At 34.2% G+C, this 16,778-nt stretch overlaps 1 protein-coding gene across 15 annotated transcripts in view; it reads right to left on the bottom strand.

Annotated features, from left to right (window-relative positions):
- PHC3 (polyhomeotic homolog 3) overlaps nucleotides 1–16,778 on the bottom strand; it is a 74,092-nt gene that overhangs the window by 38,396 nt on the left and 18,918 nt on the right. For 11 of the 15 annotated variants that reach the window (XR_002137677.2, XR_002137678.2, XM_019735371.2 and 8 more), the window contains exons 5-7: nucleotides 12,245–12,403; nucleotides 10,075–10,173; nucleotides 2,813–3,056 (exon numbers count right to left, since the gene is read on the bottom strand). Coding sequence is in view for 13 of the 15 variants with exons in the window: in XM_019735371.2 (XP_019590930.2) it covers nucleotides 2,813–3,056; nucleotides 10,075–10,173; nucleotides 12,245–12,403 (502 nt within the window). In the remaining 2 variants the exon portion in view is untranslated. The remainder of the gene's footprint in view (nucleotides 1–2,812; nucleotides 3,057–10,074; nucleotides 10,174–12,244; nucleotides 12,404–16,778) is intronic. The other 4 variants (XM_074327757.1, XM_074327774.1, XM_074327779.1 and 1 more) reach the window with 2 other exon arrangements.

Here is a 16,778-nt window from a genome sequence, read left to right on the forward strand (position 1 = left end):
ACACTGCTAGACCTGGATCCTGGGCTTTCTAGCCTCTTCCAGACTGTGGGAAAACAAATTTCTGTTGTTTAAACCAGCCAGTCTATGGTATTGTTTTTATAGCAGCCTGAACAGACTAATACAGGCTTTCCACTACACACTGAATTAATGTTGGCAAAAAATGGCATGTGTTTTTCCAACTAAACTAATTTCATAAAAGTTCTAAAAACTGCCATAAAAAACTTGAGCTCTAATATAGTTAATGATAATTTCCAGACATTTGGTTAAAGTTTATCTTTATATAGTAAAAGCAGAATTATTAACTATCAAGTGGGAATTGCTAGTTAATGAAGAAATTATGAAAACCAAATGATTTTATCACCCTAGAAATACATATAAGGAAAAAATAACCATGTCCATTGTAATAATTATTATACCATACTGTATTAGAATACAAATAGATTTTTTAATATTTGAAAGTGATCTGCAGGAACAAGCATTTTTCTGAGGAAAAGAACCAATTACCAATTCAAGAATCTCCAAAAAAAATCTTATCTTCAGACCAACTTCCCAGAGTAGAAAGAACTAAAAGCGTGGGAAAATACAGCTTTTGACTTGCCAAAAAATACAAATCACTTTGAATATTTGCAGTGTAAGGCTTGAACAGATTTTAACGAACTTATAAGTTTGATGGCTGCAAAGGTTTATGTGACTTAGGATGTTCCATGGTTTAGTTTCTAATCAACAACACCATGGAATACCTCAGTTTGGTTAATACACATAAGATCTGAATTTGGAATTACAATTGTCCTGAGGTTCTTTAATGGTTTTAGCTTACTGGTGTCCTTCACACCTACATAAATATTATCACACTATCAATGAAAGGAGGAAGAATAAGTGTCAACTTAGAAACAAGTACGGGAATTCAGGGAGACTGAAAATCTGAAAGTAGATCTCCTCACTCGAAGTAACCCTGAAAGAGTTCCTGGTTTTCTCTGAAGGTAGCATTCCCTTTGGAAGGAAATTAACCTTCCCTCCATTATAATCTATTAAAACTATGGGAATCACTAGAAGCTGTGCCCTGAGCAGTCGTTCCAAGCACAGTGGGTCCTTGCTGCCTCCTCAGTGACTCCTATCAACACTGGCCAGAGACTGTTTTGAGAGTGAGAAAACTCTGGACAGTTCAATATAAAAATCCTGTTGTCAAGGCGTACAGAGAGCAGGACCTTGCACACAAATGTTTATAAAAAAAGAATTCATATCTAACTATACAATGAATAAATTTATGAATTTATACATTATAACAAAGCCTGCACTTACCTAAGATTCAGATTTAAGAATTCTAAGCAGTGATACCTAATTAGTGCAAATGGAAAAAACTATGCTATAACTTCCACAATTCAAATGGGGGGAAAAAATCAATTATTAATCCACCAAAAATCAGTACATATAAGGCACAACTTAGTACTGTCAATATAAAAGAAGAAAAGGAGAATCTGAAAAAGGATTAAAAGAGTTAATAAATGTAAACTGCCTGACACAATACTATTGTCCTATGCTCAAAGAGCTTACTGTCTAGTAGAAAAGCTAAGATCACTAAGTATATAAATAACTATAAAAGTATGATAAAGGAGCATAAAAATGCTATACAAATTCACAGTAATGAGAGATTTCTAACTAGGGGAATCACACTATCCCAGCATTTTGAGATTGGGTGATGTAGAGAATGTTAGCGATATTAGCACAGAGGAAACATGAAAAGAGAAATCGGTTTAGGTGGAGGAAAAGCAGACTTCAGTAGTGCAAAATGAAGCTTTAAAAAGTAGTACAGGGTTATAAAAGGATAGAAAGATGATGCTTACCTGATGAGGTTGGGTCAAAGGATTTTTTTTTTAAGTGAGGTGTCTAGTCCAGTGCATGACATACACATACTTTCAATAAATAAGTTATACTGGTATAAAAATATGTGCAGATATATTAAGAATAGGGGAGACCTAAGTCTTGAGAAACAAAGGAAAAAATCCAGCATGAGGGAGACAAAAGATGTAATAGTAACGAGAGGAGGTCAGGAGCTGTTAAAAAAGATGCAATCATTGACACCAGCAAATAATGCTTACTTTAAAGAAGAAAGGAAATAATTCCTTATCTTATTAGATATGAAGAAAGCTCAACACCGAGAAATTCTGAGATGAATAGAAGGGACAGTAAGGAAACTCACTCCGAATGGCCCCAACATTTTCAGCATGAGAACCATGAAGCAAAGTTATCTGTAGATAGCAATGAGCACACGTGGAATTCAAAGGTTGCTGAGAATGAAAATGACTTAGTTGATTCCCTGACATCTGCCTCTCAGAGATGAAATCAGAGATGGAAAAAAGCAATATGGTAAGGAAAATCATTATGCATAATTCTTATTTTTGGAAAGTGATAAATTCCTCCCACTAATGACAACTTTAAACAAAAAATATGCTTGCTTTTTTAAAGGCTTTTAGTTTTTGTTCCACTAAAGCATATTAAATAAACTACTGGCAAATCTTGTTTTTAAAGCTTAAAGGTTTTATTGTAAAATGAGAGACCAGCATATAATGAAGATGTTAATCAAATGTCAGCTGACCAAAAAAATTTCTATCTTATTATAATTTGTTTTAGCTGTTGGGCTCTTTTGATTTCTTTGTTTTTCAATATTGAGATGTCCTTTTTTTAACTTATGAAATTCACATTTTAAAATGTTTTTAAAGTATCATTCTTGTTCAAGTAATGGACATCTTTTGTTTTGCTCTGCCTGCTAAGAAAATGAATAATGCAACTATTTTCAACAAAAGTTTTATCCCACCTGGTGCTATTAACTGGTGAATACTAGATGTCCGGGTGACAGCTGTGCTTCGGGATTCCAGACTTGGACTTTCTCCTTTCTTACTTTCTGGAGAAGGATCTCGTTGGCTGATTTTAGAACTGGTCACTGTTGTTTTGTTATGACAAATTGTCAATGACTGAGTTTGACTAGTGCTTTTTGGCGGACCATTCTGTGAGCTAGATAATACACCCAACTTCTGGCTGCGTAATGTTAAATTCTGAACCTAAGAACCACATAACAAAAAATAAGGATAAAACAGATGGTATTAATTGATGTGGTAATCATTACCATTATAACAATAATGACAACACATTTATATATGTTTTCATAAATAAGGCTCCAAGCACTTGAAACAACTGATTAATCCTAAAGGAAAGGGGATATTCTAAGTAATCATATCTTAAATATTAAGGGGCATTTTTAAAAACAGACATTAAGGGAAAGAATCATTAAGAACTAAATGAAAGTGAAATATATATTTTCATTTGCTATATATATATATATATATATATATACACACACACACACATATACATATATAATACTATGTTTGCTATATACCTACATACACATATATACATATATATAGCAAATGAACTATGATTATGAGTAAATTACTCTGCAACATACTGCATTTTAAAGTTACCAACTTGAGGAAGTCAAAGAGAAGGAGAAAGAAGCAGGTCTTTCCCGGTAAAGGAGAAAACGTGAACGAAGTTACAAAGGTGAGAGAGCCTGGGATGTGTACGGAATAATGAGCAATTCCTTCAACTTCAGTCTGACTTCTCCATGCCAGGACTGTGAAACATTTTAAGGTTACAAGTACCTCATAAACTTGTAAGAAATTACTACACATAATTAGGAGAGTGTGGATACAGTATTACTTTCTTAATAAAGATGAGACAGAGATAACCAAAAAAAGTTACCAACTCTATGAAATTATAAGGGAACACTAATCTTGTAAGAAAACTAATTTAACAAATCACCTACCCCATTGCGATAATTATATAAAGCATTTCCCATTAACTCCTTTTTAAGGTTAGGTTTTGTTGTTGTTGTTGTTGCTGCTGCTGTTGTTGTTATGAAACACTTCCTTGCCTTTGAGAACCAGACCTCATGAACTGAAAAGATTGTGCATGGCCTTGAAATGGCTTCTGTGATGGCAATCTTTCTACACCCGAGACTATTCTAAAGATACTACCAGTCTGGATGGTGGAAAGGATCACCCCAATTATTCTCACCTGAGGTTTACAACATTTCCAAACAGCAAGGCAGAAAAATGCCTCTCCAACAGTTGCCTAACTTTTTGCCTATCTGGAATGAATGCACCAGATACATTTATGCTAGCACTGGCCCTGGGAAAGAAACTGAAGTAAAAGATTCTAAAGTGAAAGAGCAAATGATACACTGCTGCTTTAGGAATGCTCTTCTGTTTCATGTGTGTTCTGTCTCTATACAACAGGGGTGTCCAAACTACTTTGACTAAGCAAATTCCAAAAATATATTAGTTTAACGTAAATAAATCAGGTGAGGCAATACGTACTTCACCTTGAGTGAGTGGCCCGGCTGTTTGTGTATTTTACCGCATATGGCCGTTGGTAAAAACCATTGAAAAAAGTTTGGACACCCCTGCTATACAGCTATGTCATTAACTGATGCTCAAAGCTGTACTTTATCTTTCCCAGTGCCCAATGCAGGGTTCAGCCAATAGCTAAACAAATGTTTACTTCCAGTGTAGTCAAGGTTTTAATCAGTTCTATTCTAAGCGACTAAAAGAATTTTCTAAGTGAGACCACATGGAGCATTTTCTGTTGTTTTGTTTTTGTTTTTTGTCAAATATTTCACAGCAATATAAAGTGGACTAAAAACTGCTGTATTATTGAATTTAATACAAAAGAAAAATATGCTCAATTCCAGATTTCTCAACTTGCCACTCAAAGCCCTCCAAAGTTTAGACCCAAACTACTTCATGCCCCATTTCTACTCCTCCAGTCCACAATACTCATATTCAAGCCAAAATGTTCTGCTCACACTTATCCAAACTACCTTGCACTTCCTTCATTTAGAGCCCTTGCTCAAGTTCCTCTTGCCTAAAATGCCCTTCTTCCTCAAAACTCCTTCAAAGCCCACTAAAAATCCCACTCACTCTCCCAAAGAAACTTCCCCGAAGTCCCTGGTTAGAAATAATTTCTCCTTCCTATATAATTTGGATCATGTTGGTCTATAGCACTGACAAATGTCTAGCTTATTTTAGAATTACTCATGTCTACCGTGTTTCCCCGAAAATAAAATCTACCCGGACCCATGAGCTCTAATGTGTCTTTTGGAGCAAAAATTAGTATAAGATCCGGTCTTGTATTATTATAAGACCTGGTATTATTATATTATATTATTATATTATAGTATATCCAGTATTGTAATATATTATATTGTATTGCATTGTATTGTATTATATCGTATCATACCCAGTCTTATATAAGACCCGGTCTTATATTAATTCTTGCTCCAAAAGACGCATTAGAGCTGATGGTCTGGCTAGGTCTTATTTTCGGGGAAACACGGTATGTCTGTGAAATACTGGAATTCTGTTTGGCAGGTTCTCACCTCTGACATTCATTTTTGTATTCCCAACAGTTCAGTGCTGCAGACATAACAGAAACTCTCCAAGTCTGAAGTAGTCTCCTGTATTTGATTCTGAAATATATATTACGTGGCTTTTTTTTGTAAGTATTTAGTTCTATTTATGGTCTTCTTAGACTAACATTAAAATCTGTTCATAGTTAACCACAAAATCTCAAATACCTCGTGGAGGCACATTAAAATCTTGAAAATTTGAAACATTTTCTTCAAAGGAAAAGCATAGTCACAATGTAAATGCAGATTTGACACAATGAACCCTAAAACCTGCAGCAGTCCATTTCTATAGAATAATATACTCTTTTCTTCTATTTCCTTTTGTTTCCTGGAATTCCGAAAGAAAATGAATTCTGTGCATTTTACGTATTTATTATATACTATATATTATTTATATGAACAATTTAATTTTAGACTGTGGCTATATTTATGGTCATCTTGGCTTAAATATTTACAATAAATTTCAAACGTGTGAACTATATTTCTAAAGTATATTACAAAGTTATTTTAGCTATTAGAAAGGTGGCATATTCAGGTTTCCATGACAGAGCTTCACTTTAGAAGAGAACCTACGCTCTCTAAATAAAGAATATTAGGGCACTCTAATGTCCAACTTTCATTGCATCTGAACTTTTCCTATGATCAAATGATAGAAATTTTCTGACTTTTGAAAAAATCTAAATTTCATATGAAGTACTTTTGCTAATTTCACACCTTACATATTTTTACAGTGGATTACCCAAATACTCTCATACCAATTATTTAATTTGTACCTAACAAACACTGTGTGAATTACTGCAGCATTCCTTTGCATATGAGGAAACTAAAAGTTAATGTCACATTGCTGGCAATAGAGCTGAGTTTCTAGATTTTAAACCCAAAGGGCTGTTTTCTCCTCAATTCTAACAGCATTCCCCAAATAGCCACAGGAAGATTTCTTACTTCTTATAAACATACTTTTAGCCCTATGATACCTTCCTGAAAATTAGAATTTTTTAAAATTAAACCTTTTTTTTTGCATGGTGGGAAGAAGAGATGGTGCATTTAAAATAGTAAATAGGGATAAGATATTCCAAATTTCTAATTTTTTGACTATGCTATAAATAAATTTTAATACTAAGGAAAAGCTGTTATACTGACTTCTACCACTTAAAGATTATTAAAATGAAACTTAAAATTAGGTATTTCTCAATCACAAACTCATTGTTTTAAAAACTGCAAATATAAGCTTTAAAATTAACAAAGTGGAGCAAAAATTTTCAAAACTAATAGCCCTGAACTTGAGGAAAGTTACCACTAGAATATTCAAAGTATTAGCATCACCAACTACTGCCAGCCTCATTCACTGCCATTTCAAAAGCACAGCAGAGAAAAACATTTGTAGAGAAATTCCTAAATGTCAATCCATTCCTCTGGTTTCTCAAACTCTATCTATCTTTGAATTAAGTCAGATTATCACAGGGCCACATATCTGGATCAGATCAAACTGCAGCCACTTTATAAATTACGTTAACTATGCTCATTATGCTATTAAAGATACTATACGATGCTTTCTCCATGAGAACCCAAAAGACAGACTGTGCTCTACAAAGCATGTTAGTTGTATTTTCCTAACAACTGGTTTATTTTACCCTGAAAACTGTAAATCCTTTAAATGGTTGTGTTTCTCTTCACTATTAGCTACTTCAAAGCTAAGAATCAAATTTGTGACTCATCTTGAGACAATGTATAACAAAAATAGTAATTAGTGGCATGTGATATTTTATGTGCCAGGCAGTATGCTAAGTACTTTATGATTACTTTCTGTCTCATTTATTCCTTGTAACAATTCTGAGCCATGACTTCCAGTTTACAGTGAAATTAAGGCTTAGCACAGATAATAATAGCTAACATTTAGTGAGTGCTAACTATATATTAATCCTCACTACAACCCTATGAAGCAAGCATTATAATTATTTTATAAACATTTATTTTATCTTATATTTTTGAAACTGAGGCAAGAGATTAAGGGTATACAATGAGAAAGTGGTAGAGCATGTATTTGAACCCAGAGAGTCCGGCTTCAGAGTACAAACTTATAAACACTATGCTATACTATGACCTTGTCCAAAATCAACCAACTGACAAGTGACAAAGCTGGCAATTGTTCTGAAGACAGAATTTGAACCCAGGTCTTTCTGTTCCCCTCCCCTTGCAAAAAAAGTACTAATGAGTGCCTATAATGTTCCAGACACTAAGTATTCATATTACTCATTCTTCAACTTACCCGCAAGTGTATGTATGACTATTAGAGATGTTTGGTAACTTGTCTAAAGCCATACAACTAATAAATGCCTGAAGTGGGAATTGATCTTAAATTCATGCAGGACTCCATGCATGTAATCCGAATAGCAACCTCACTCCTTGCTCCATGACACTTTGTGTTTTTTTCTTTCATGTTTTCAATTTATTTTATCTTTTTTTATTGTATGCATCTTGTAAATCAATTAAAATTTTAGCTGGAACAAAGTATAAATAAGATTTAAAATATTCTTGAAGTTGCTAAAAATCTAACTCTATTAGGTTTTAATAAACCAAACAAAACAGTAAGATCAATACTTTAACAAATCCATTCCACACAGAGACATTATAAAAGTTTAGAGCTGAAAAATCTTAAAGTTAACAAAGACAAAGGTCTCATTTTGAAAATACAGAAACTAAAGTCCAACAAAGTTAAGGAATTATAAAGGGTCACAGAGCACATTAGGAGAAACCCAAGTTTAAATGATCATCATCTTTATATGCTGATATATAAAAACTGGCCTTTATTATTTAGTAAAATAACATACAAAGAGGTTCCATGAAAAGTGTCAAAGAATATTATTACTATCTCACTTTTTGCTTTTTACCAAAAGACTGAGACAATTAAATTAAAAATAAGAAGCCAAGGATGACCCTAAGATATGTCAATTTCTACTATATGCAGTCTAAAACATTAACTATTGAAAAATACCAAAATCGTATCATACAAAGTAGTATTACAATTTACTCAATTCACTTTTATCAACTTTACTAAGGTGTAACTTACAATAAAATGAATGAACCAGCTCAACAAGTTTTGACATATGTATATACCATGTTACCACCACCCCAATCAAGATACAGAACATTTCCATCACCCTGAAAGTTCACTCATGCCCTCTCCCCATCAATTTGCCCCACCTTCTACCCAGGTATCACCAAAAGGGATTTTTTTTCACTATAGATTACTTTTGCCTATTCTGGATTTTCAGATAACTGTAATCACAGAGTATGTACTCTCTGTGGTGTCTGACTTCTTTTGCTAATTACAATATTTCTGAGATGCATCCGTACTTTGTTCTCTTTTATTTCTGAGTAATATATCACACAATTTGCTTATCCATTCACCAGTTAAAGCTGTTTCAGTGTGGGGCTATTCTGAATAGAGCTGCTATGAATACTCACGGATATGTTTATGTAAATATATGTTTTCAAATCTCTCACAGTTAACATTTAGAATTGCTGGGTCATATGTTAAGAATATGTTTAACTTTATAAGGAACTGACAAACTGTTTTCCAAAGTGGTTGTACCACTACACTCTCACCAGCAATGTATGAGAGTATCGCTGCCGCGCATTCTTGCCAATCAGTCTCCTTCATTTCAGCCATTCTAGTGAGTGTGTAGTGATATTCATTATGATTTTGATTTGCATTTCTATAATAATTAATGATGTGCATTTTTTTCATGTGATTATCTGTATATCTTCTTTCATGAAGTGTTCAAATCTTTTCCCCATTTCTAATTGAATTGCTCATGATCTTATTATTGAGTTGTAAGCATACTCTGTATATTCTGAATACAAGTCCTTGGTCAGATATATGTATTGTGAACATTTTCCCTCAGTCTATAGCTTGCCTCTTCATTTTTGTTTGAAGAGCAGTTTATTCGAAGAACAGTTTTTAATTTTTATAAACTCCAATTTATCATTATTTTATTTTATGATTAGTGCTTTTTGTGACCTATCTAAGAAAGCTCTGCCTCCCCTATAGTTGTAAAGATATACCAGATGTTTTTTTTCTACAGGTTTCATAGCTTTGGCTGTTACCTTTAGGTCGACATTTTACATCTAGTTTATTTTTATGAATGGTGTGAGGAGAATGTTAAGGTTCATTTTTTCCATAGTACCAAACAAAGTAATATTCTATTCAAATTTTTAATTTAAAATTTACCCAATTAATTTTTAATCTTAAAATCCATCTTGACTTAGTTATTATACAACTGCTTACAAAGGAATCTACACAAAAGAATACATCTCACATAATAAGTGAAATAAATCTGCTTTACAATAAAACTAAACATATGTCATAGCAAAAACTCATTTTCACTAATGTCAAGTAACCTAAATATCTGTGTTTAATGATATTATAATTTCTATAGGAAAAAAAAAATCTTTCTTGAAGTTCTTATTGTATTTTATTAAATTTCAACCTGAATTGTATGACAAAGAGCACTGAAACCATCAGTAACTTAAACACAAATGTATGTTTATCTTTAACCTGAAGATCCAGACCTCAAGTACCACATTATGAAGCTAGACAAGCTCACCTGAGTAGCTGCAGACTGACAGGAAGATGACGATGACGACGAGACAACAGGAATGTCAGACTGTACAGCAGCCACAGTGGTAGCGGGTGTGAAAATCAGCTGTACAGACAGAAAAACCAAAAAAATACTCTAAGACAAAAGAACATGTCTCACAGACAATGTATAGCAGGCAAGAGAGACTGAAATTTGTGACGAAAGACAATGCAGTTTAGGACTTCCTCCTAAGCAAAAGGGTTTACACGACAAAGAGAAGTTTCTGATAATAGAGAACTCAAAAAAAAAAAAAATCATAAACATTTTTGAAACAGCTCATGATTCTGATGAGTAGAAAAATAAATCAGTGCTCAAAAAAGAATATGTATTTTGGTAACATGAAATCCTCCTACAAATTTTGCCCAAATAAGCTATTTATTATACTTAAACTTCTCCCAAATCAAAACTCCATGGCAAGATGCATAAAACAGAAGTTATAATAAACAACCATAGTCACTTCTCTTGAATACAAATTAAATTTCAGTGAGAAACATGAAAAGAAACACCAAAAAGTCTTTTCAGTCCTCTTGACCACAGAGGATAGCTATGCCACAGACTATACTATTTCATTCAACTACCTAGGACCCTATAGTACAAACACCCGTTCTTTCTTGATTTTAAAACTATCTGTAAAGAAAAATTCATTCTAAATGTAAATGCCACAACATGTCAAAATTCAACAACAAAACAGCCTGTAAAAAAGCTTCACATCAAAAATAATAATAATAAAGGAAAGAAAGATATACTCAGTTTATTTACTTATAATCACCATCTCTTTTCAACTGCTTTTCAGTATTGAAACAGAATGGCATTAATTTAAAAAGGCAATACAATCCACTCAGAGATTAGTCAACCATATTTAGTAAACTATGAGTTATTTCAAAGAATGTGTATATTTTATTTCAAAATTGCCTAGCGTTAATCAGTTCCTCAAAAACTATTCCTGTTTAAATTAAAATTACCAATTACGGAATCTTTTAAACTTCAGTTTTTTTATATACTAAATTTAAGTGAATTAAACAATAAAGTGTAATTTGTTTCATGAGAAGGTAATTTCCAATATAAACATCTGAAAGCACTAAACCTAAAGAGAAGATGTTCTATTTAGCTAGAACCATATGAAACTGTTAAGGGGTCAGAAATGGTCAAATTACAACGATTTCAAATGGTTCAGGCTAATTTTGAAGCATATTATTAATTAAATTGATCTCATGGGGGAAAAAACAGAAGTATGGTAATATCTACAGAATAATCGGTAAAAAAAAAAAAAAGGTGGGTCATGTCATTGCTTTCTGTAAGAAATATGATGGGAAACTTTCTTTGCAATTTCAGTAGTGATCTGGGCATCCAGACATATATTCAGTACACTGGACAAAAAAGAATAGAAATTATATATTAGACCAAAGCTTTTGTCTAGCTACCTGGTTAAAGACATCAAATAAAGTAAATGTCAACCAATTTATACATTCCTTAAAGAAGCTCAACAGTTAAATTAGAAAATCAGTAGGTACTAAAATACAGTCTAGCCAAATTAACATTTCCTATATGAATAAAAGATCAAAGTGAGGATAAGAACACAAATCACCTTACAGAATTTGAGATGGGAATAACCAAAGCTAAGAATCATCTGGTAAATTACCAGGAATTCCAATCCAAATTTCAGAAGATTCCACAATATAAATTCTAACTTATGTTAAAACAACCAAGTTTTTAACATTTCTAACTATTTCATCAAATCTAAGATGTCAAAGATATACAATAATTTTATGTATCACTATAAGGACCAATTATAACTGTAAGATGACATCACTTATAAAATGCATCTCAGTTTCAGACATGTTAAAATAGGTTTGAAATCAGTGAAATGTGATACTAAAAAAATAATGACTCCTATGTTACAGAATCTGTTAAGCTTCCCGATGTTGCTAATTACTATTTGATACACCAAGAAGGCCTACCAATTAAAAGTAGAACTTTTCATGACATAAATATACAACAGCTAAGCACATGAACACACAAAAAATTGTTAAAACATTTCTTCAATACTAAAAATGCCTCTTATTGCATCAAAACAAGAAATATTTTGATCTATCTCAAGTCCTTAAACACTGAAAAAATTTGGTAGCTCACATCTTACCATTTGAGCTCGGAGATACATTTGAGCTTGGCTTGCCGTTAGGGTGGGGGAGGTACTCCCTAGTAACATAGTCTGTTGGGTAATACTGCCGCTGGTAGAACTGGAAGCCTGGGAACGGCTTATTAACTGTGCAGGTGTAGGAGAAGTGGAGAGGTTGATCTAAGGAAGAAAACATATTAGGTCATAGGCTTCCATTTCTTGTTTCCATGTCACTGAATTTCACCAAGCTGCACTCAGGCAATCAATGGTACATACAGTGGCTAAGGAACCTGAAAGAGAGGGCTTCATGTGTAACAGACGCCCCTCACTTCCTTGGGCAATTATTTGCATATAGGCAAATGACAGCATTTACTGGTTAGTAATTAGAACAATTTTGAAGGATATCCTCAATGTGTTTCAATAAGATTCCAGTATCTTAAAATATCATTTCCACTACCTCCCAAATATTATGGCTAATGTTCCATTATTTTAATATTCCACATAATAACTTAAAACATTCAAATCAACCATTTACACTATTTTGTCAGTTTCTGTCACATTCTGAGGGGTTTCTGAAGTGAACAAAAAATAAAACAGATAATCCATTCATATATATAAAAACACATGCAACATATAATTAGCACAACATTCTCCCCCAAAAAGCTCTCAGAGAAGAAACTACAATTGCTACTTGTCAAACAGATGGAATTAAATTATAAACACTATTTAAAGTTTAAAACTACTGTTAAAGAATAAACTAGTGCATAGTCTATTTCTAGGATACATAAGAGATTAGTAACGATTGTATCTGTGAAGGTAAACTGGGTGGGGTAGGTAGGGAACAGGGCAAAGGGAAATACGTATACCCTTTTTTATCTTTCCAAGGTCATACCGTACGCATGTAACACCCATTTTAAAAATAAATAATATTTTTAATGAGAGTAACATAATCTGACCTCAAATCCTTTCTGTGGACAAAGCAGAGAATAAAATTAAGAAACTGTTTATTAGACTTTTGATTCAAGCAACAAGGCAGACTGGACTAATACATCCTGTGCCAAATACACTAACTGCAATGATAGATCAACATGAAAAATAAGAATATATAGCTGAATTCAAAAAAGGGAAGGGGAGAAGGGAATTTCTAGGTGCCAGAAAGGAAGAAACTCAAAGATGTAAAGCTGCAGCTGACTTCAAGGCAGACTTGGGGGGTACTGGCTTACAGATACAGAAGACCTGATTTTGAGCCTATTTCGGGGAAGAGCTGGAAGTAAATACACTATTTTGAGCCAAGATCCTCAAAAGGGCTGCTCAATATATGAAAAGGGAGCTGGAAAAGCTCCACCCATATCCTGAGAAACAGTGAGGAAGTTTGCCATCTGCCCTGCTCAGTGGAGGGAGAGGCTTCTATGAGCATCAAAACGCCAGGCTTGTGCCATGTGGGGGTACAGAATCCAAATTGACACTGCCTGTGCAGTTCCATAATCCACCCAAACACTAGCATTTGCACTAGTCTAGGACATTTGTTAAACTGAAATGACTGGAGGAAGCTGAGTGAAGGCTATACAGCAGGACTTTTCTGTACTGTTTTTGTAACTTCCCATGAGTCTATACTTATTTTAAAATAAAAAGTTAAAAAAAAAAATACCTCTACAGAGGGTATACAAGAGTTGGTTAATTAATTCCCTAAATTTAGCTGTATCTTTTAAGTATTTTAATTTTAATACTTAATCCTGTAGTTCAGTACATAAACACAAAATACAGAAATTAGTCTGCAATGTGTTTTTTACTTCTAGCATACCACTAAAACTCCATTAGCAATAACCACCAATGCCCTCTATCTGACAAATTCAGTGGATGCTTTTCAGACCATTCCCTTTCAAGATTCTTTACCAGCTCTTCTTTCTGGCCCACCCCCAAAATATTCGTGCTTTGTGCTCAACATTTCTCTTCTTGAATTCCTAGATTATCACATCTATTCCTATAGTTTCAAAGGATTGATGACTCTCAATCCTTGGTAACACTCTTACTCTGAGCACCAGATCCAAACATCCACAGAACACCTTTCTGGATGTCTCTTACCAACCGAAACTCAACATGTTCAAACATCAAACTCATTATTATTCCTTCTTAAAACAGCTTCTCCTCAAATGGACACTGGTATTTTTAAACCACCCACAACAGATTATCTGGGAGTCATACTGATTCTTCCCTCTCCTTTACCACACATGTCTCATTGTTTCTACACCTTTATTCTCATTTTCATTGTGATTTTTAATCACTTAGTTTGAGTCTGGGCCTACAGCACGTCCACCTGGGTTACTTTAACACATGCAAACTGATCTCCCTACTTGGAATCTTGCCTCTTCCTACTTGCCAGATAATCTTTCCCTGATTTTGTTAATAATTAACCATTTAAAGACCTTCTGGATAATGTTCAGCCTCTCCTGACTCTCTAGCATCGTCTCCTCTCACTCCTCCCCACACGCCCTTCTCATGAGCCATATGACGCTCTCTGCAACGTCGTGATGGATCAGGCCTATATGGCCCCGGTAACAATGCTCTGGACGGGACTGGTCACCCTCCTTCTGCCAGGCCGCATCCCATCCCACCTATGTAGCGAACAACTTCCTTACAGAAATCTTCTGCTCTGATAAGCTTTCCAGGCATCCCTACATCCCATAGAACTATTTCTCCTCCTTCTTGCCTGTTAACTTCCATACACTTCTAGCACATATTTCTATCCCACCCTTCTAAATAACAATTTCTTTAAGAGTAGGGACCATGTGTTATTCATCTTTATATATCCAATATCTATAAAAGTGTCTTCATTCAGTTAAGTTTATTAAGTTAATGAATGCCAGGATATTTTAAGGCGTACTTTATAGTTTTAATGTAATATAATATATAAGCCTATCAAAGAGCATGAGTGTATGAGAAAAAAAATGTTTTGATATAGACCATAACAAAACAGTAAAAACGCAGACAGTGTGATATCAGTACAACTGTATTTTTGATGCTATATAATAAATTACTAATAAGCCCCCAAAAAAACTTATTCTTTTTTTACATCACTCTATAAACAGACACTTTGGAGAAAGCCTTGCTCCAAAGATTAAATCACTCAGCAGTACAAAACTGGACCCAGGTTTTCCAACTCATGTATTTTGGCATTAAGGGCTTTCCTATATCCTGAAAGCTCGCTGATTTGGGTCACTCTGCAGTAATAATGCCTTGTCACTTTTTTCCCAGTCAGCGATGAAAGAGATGGGGAAGGAAGGGAGGAAAGAAGAGAAAGGCAAAGACAGGCTGAGTGACTCTAGTAAGGATAGACCACACACGCTTTAACAAAAACATAATAAAAGTCTTTTTAACAAATGACTGGCTGATAGCCAAAATGCTTGAAAGTACTCTTTAAGGAAGTAGAACACAAAGTACAAACAGAATGCTTTTCTTTTTCTTAAAAAAGAAAAAAGGAAGTAAGAAAATTTCCTAACCACCTGCATTCTACTTTGTCTAAGTTGTGAGATCAAAGAACAAATACCATGTTTATTTTTAAGCTCCATATAGTTAGTAACATTTCAGGCAGTGTCTACTAATGAATACCCAACCCACAGAGCCAGTGACCAGTGCCCACCTCTGCAAGAGGCCACTCTCCACAGCAGGCCTGACTCTCCTTTCCTTTCCACAACTGATCAGGCTCTCCTCTATTTTCTGCTTTGCTCTGCTGACCTGAACCAGATGCCCTGAATTGTTTCCATTATTTTCTCTGTCAATTCCATCCCAACTCTCCTAATGCTCTTTCACTTTAAAGGCTTGGCCAATCCTTGCACTTCATACCTCAAGCCCCACACTTCATAAAGAAACTTACTCCCTGACCTTATTACTAGAAGATCTCTCCCCACTGGCACTAATTCCAAGAGTCAGCAGAGAAAACCAAGTCTGCCAAGAAAAAACACTTAGCTCTCAACCACCTTTTGGTGCCCCCAAAAGGTTCACACAGGCTCTCTGGCCCAAAGTACTCCCTAGAGCCAAAGCCCATTTGAGAGCCACGATGCCATTTGATTAATCAAAGTCAATCAAGTATATCTATAGTACACAGACATTAAAAGAATGATGCCATTTAATACAGGCATGCAAATATCTTAATGACCCACTGTTGAGTGAAAAAACTATGGAATAACATGTAGAGTATTATCCCACTTCTTTAATTACATACAAACGTCTTTATGTATATGTACATATCACATGAGAAAACATATTGAGAGAAAAATGACTGTACTGTATACAGAGGGTGCCAAAAAATGTATACACATTTTAAGAAATGTATACACATTTTAAGAAATGGAAAAACTATTAAAATTGTAATAATATATACATACCGATAACAAAAGATGAATACACATCACGTTTGACTTCTGCAAAGTGGTTCCCATCAGCGTCCAGACACTTCTGGTTATGGCAAGCTGCTGCTTGAGCAGCATTGACCAAAGTGTCCACCTATATACATTTTTTGGCACCCCTGGTATACAAACAATAATGCATACAGTACTCC

This window comes from Rhinolophus sinicus, linkage group LG01, assembly GCF_036562045.2.
Source record: "Rhinolophus sinicus isolate RSC01 linkage group LG01, ASM3656204v1, whole genome shotgun sequence".
NCBI lineage: Eukaryota > Metazoa > Chordata > Mammalia > Chiroptera > Rhinolophidae > Rhinolophus > Rhinolophus sinicus.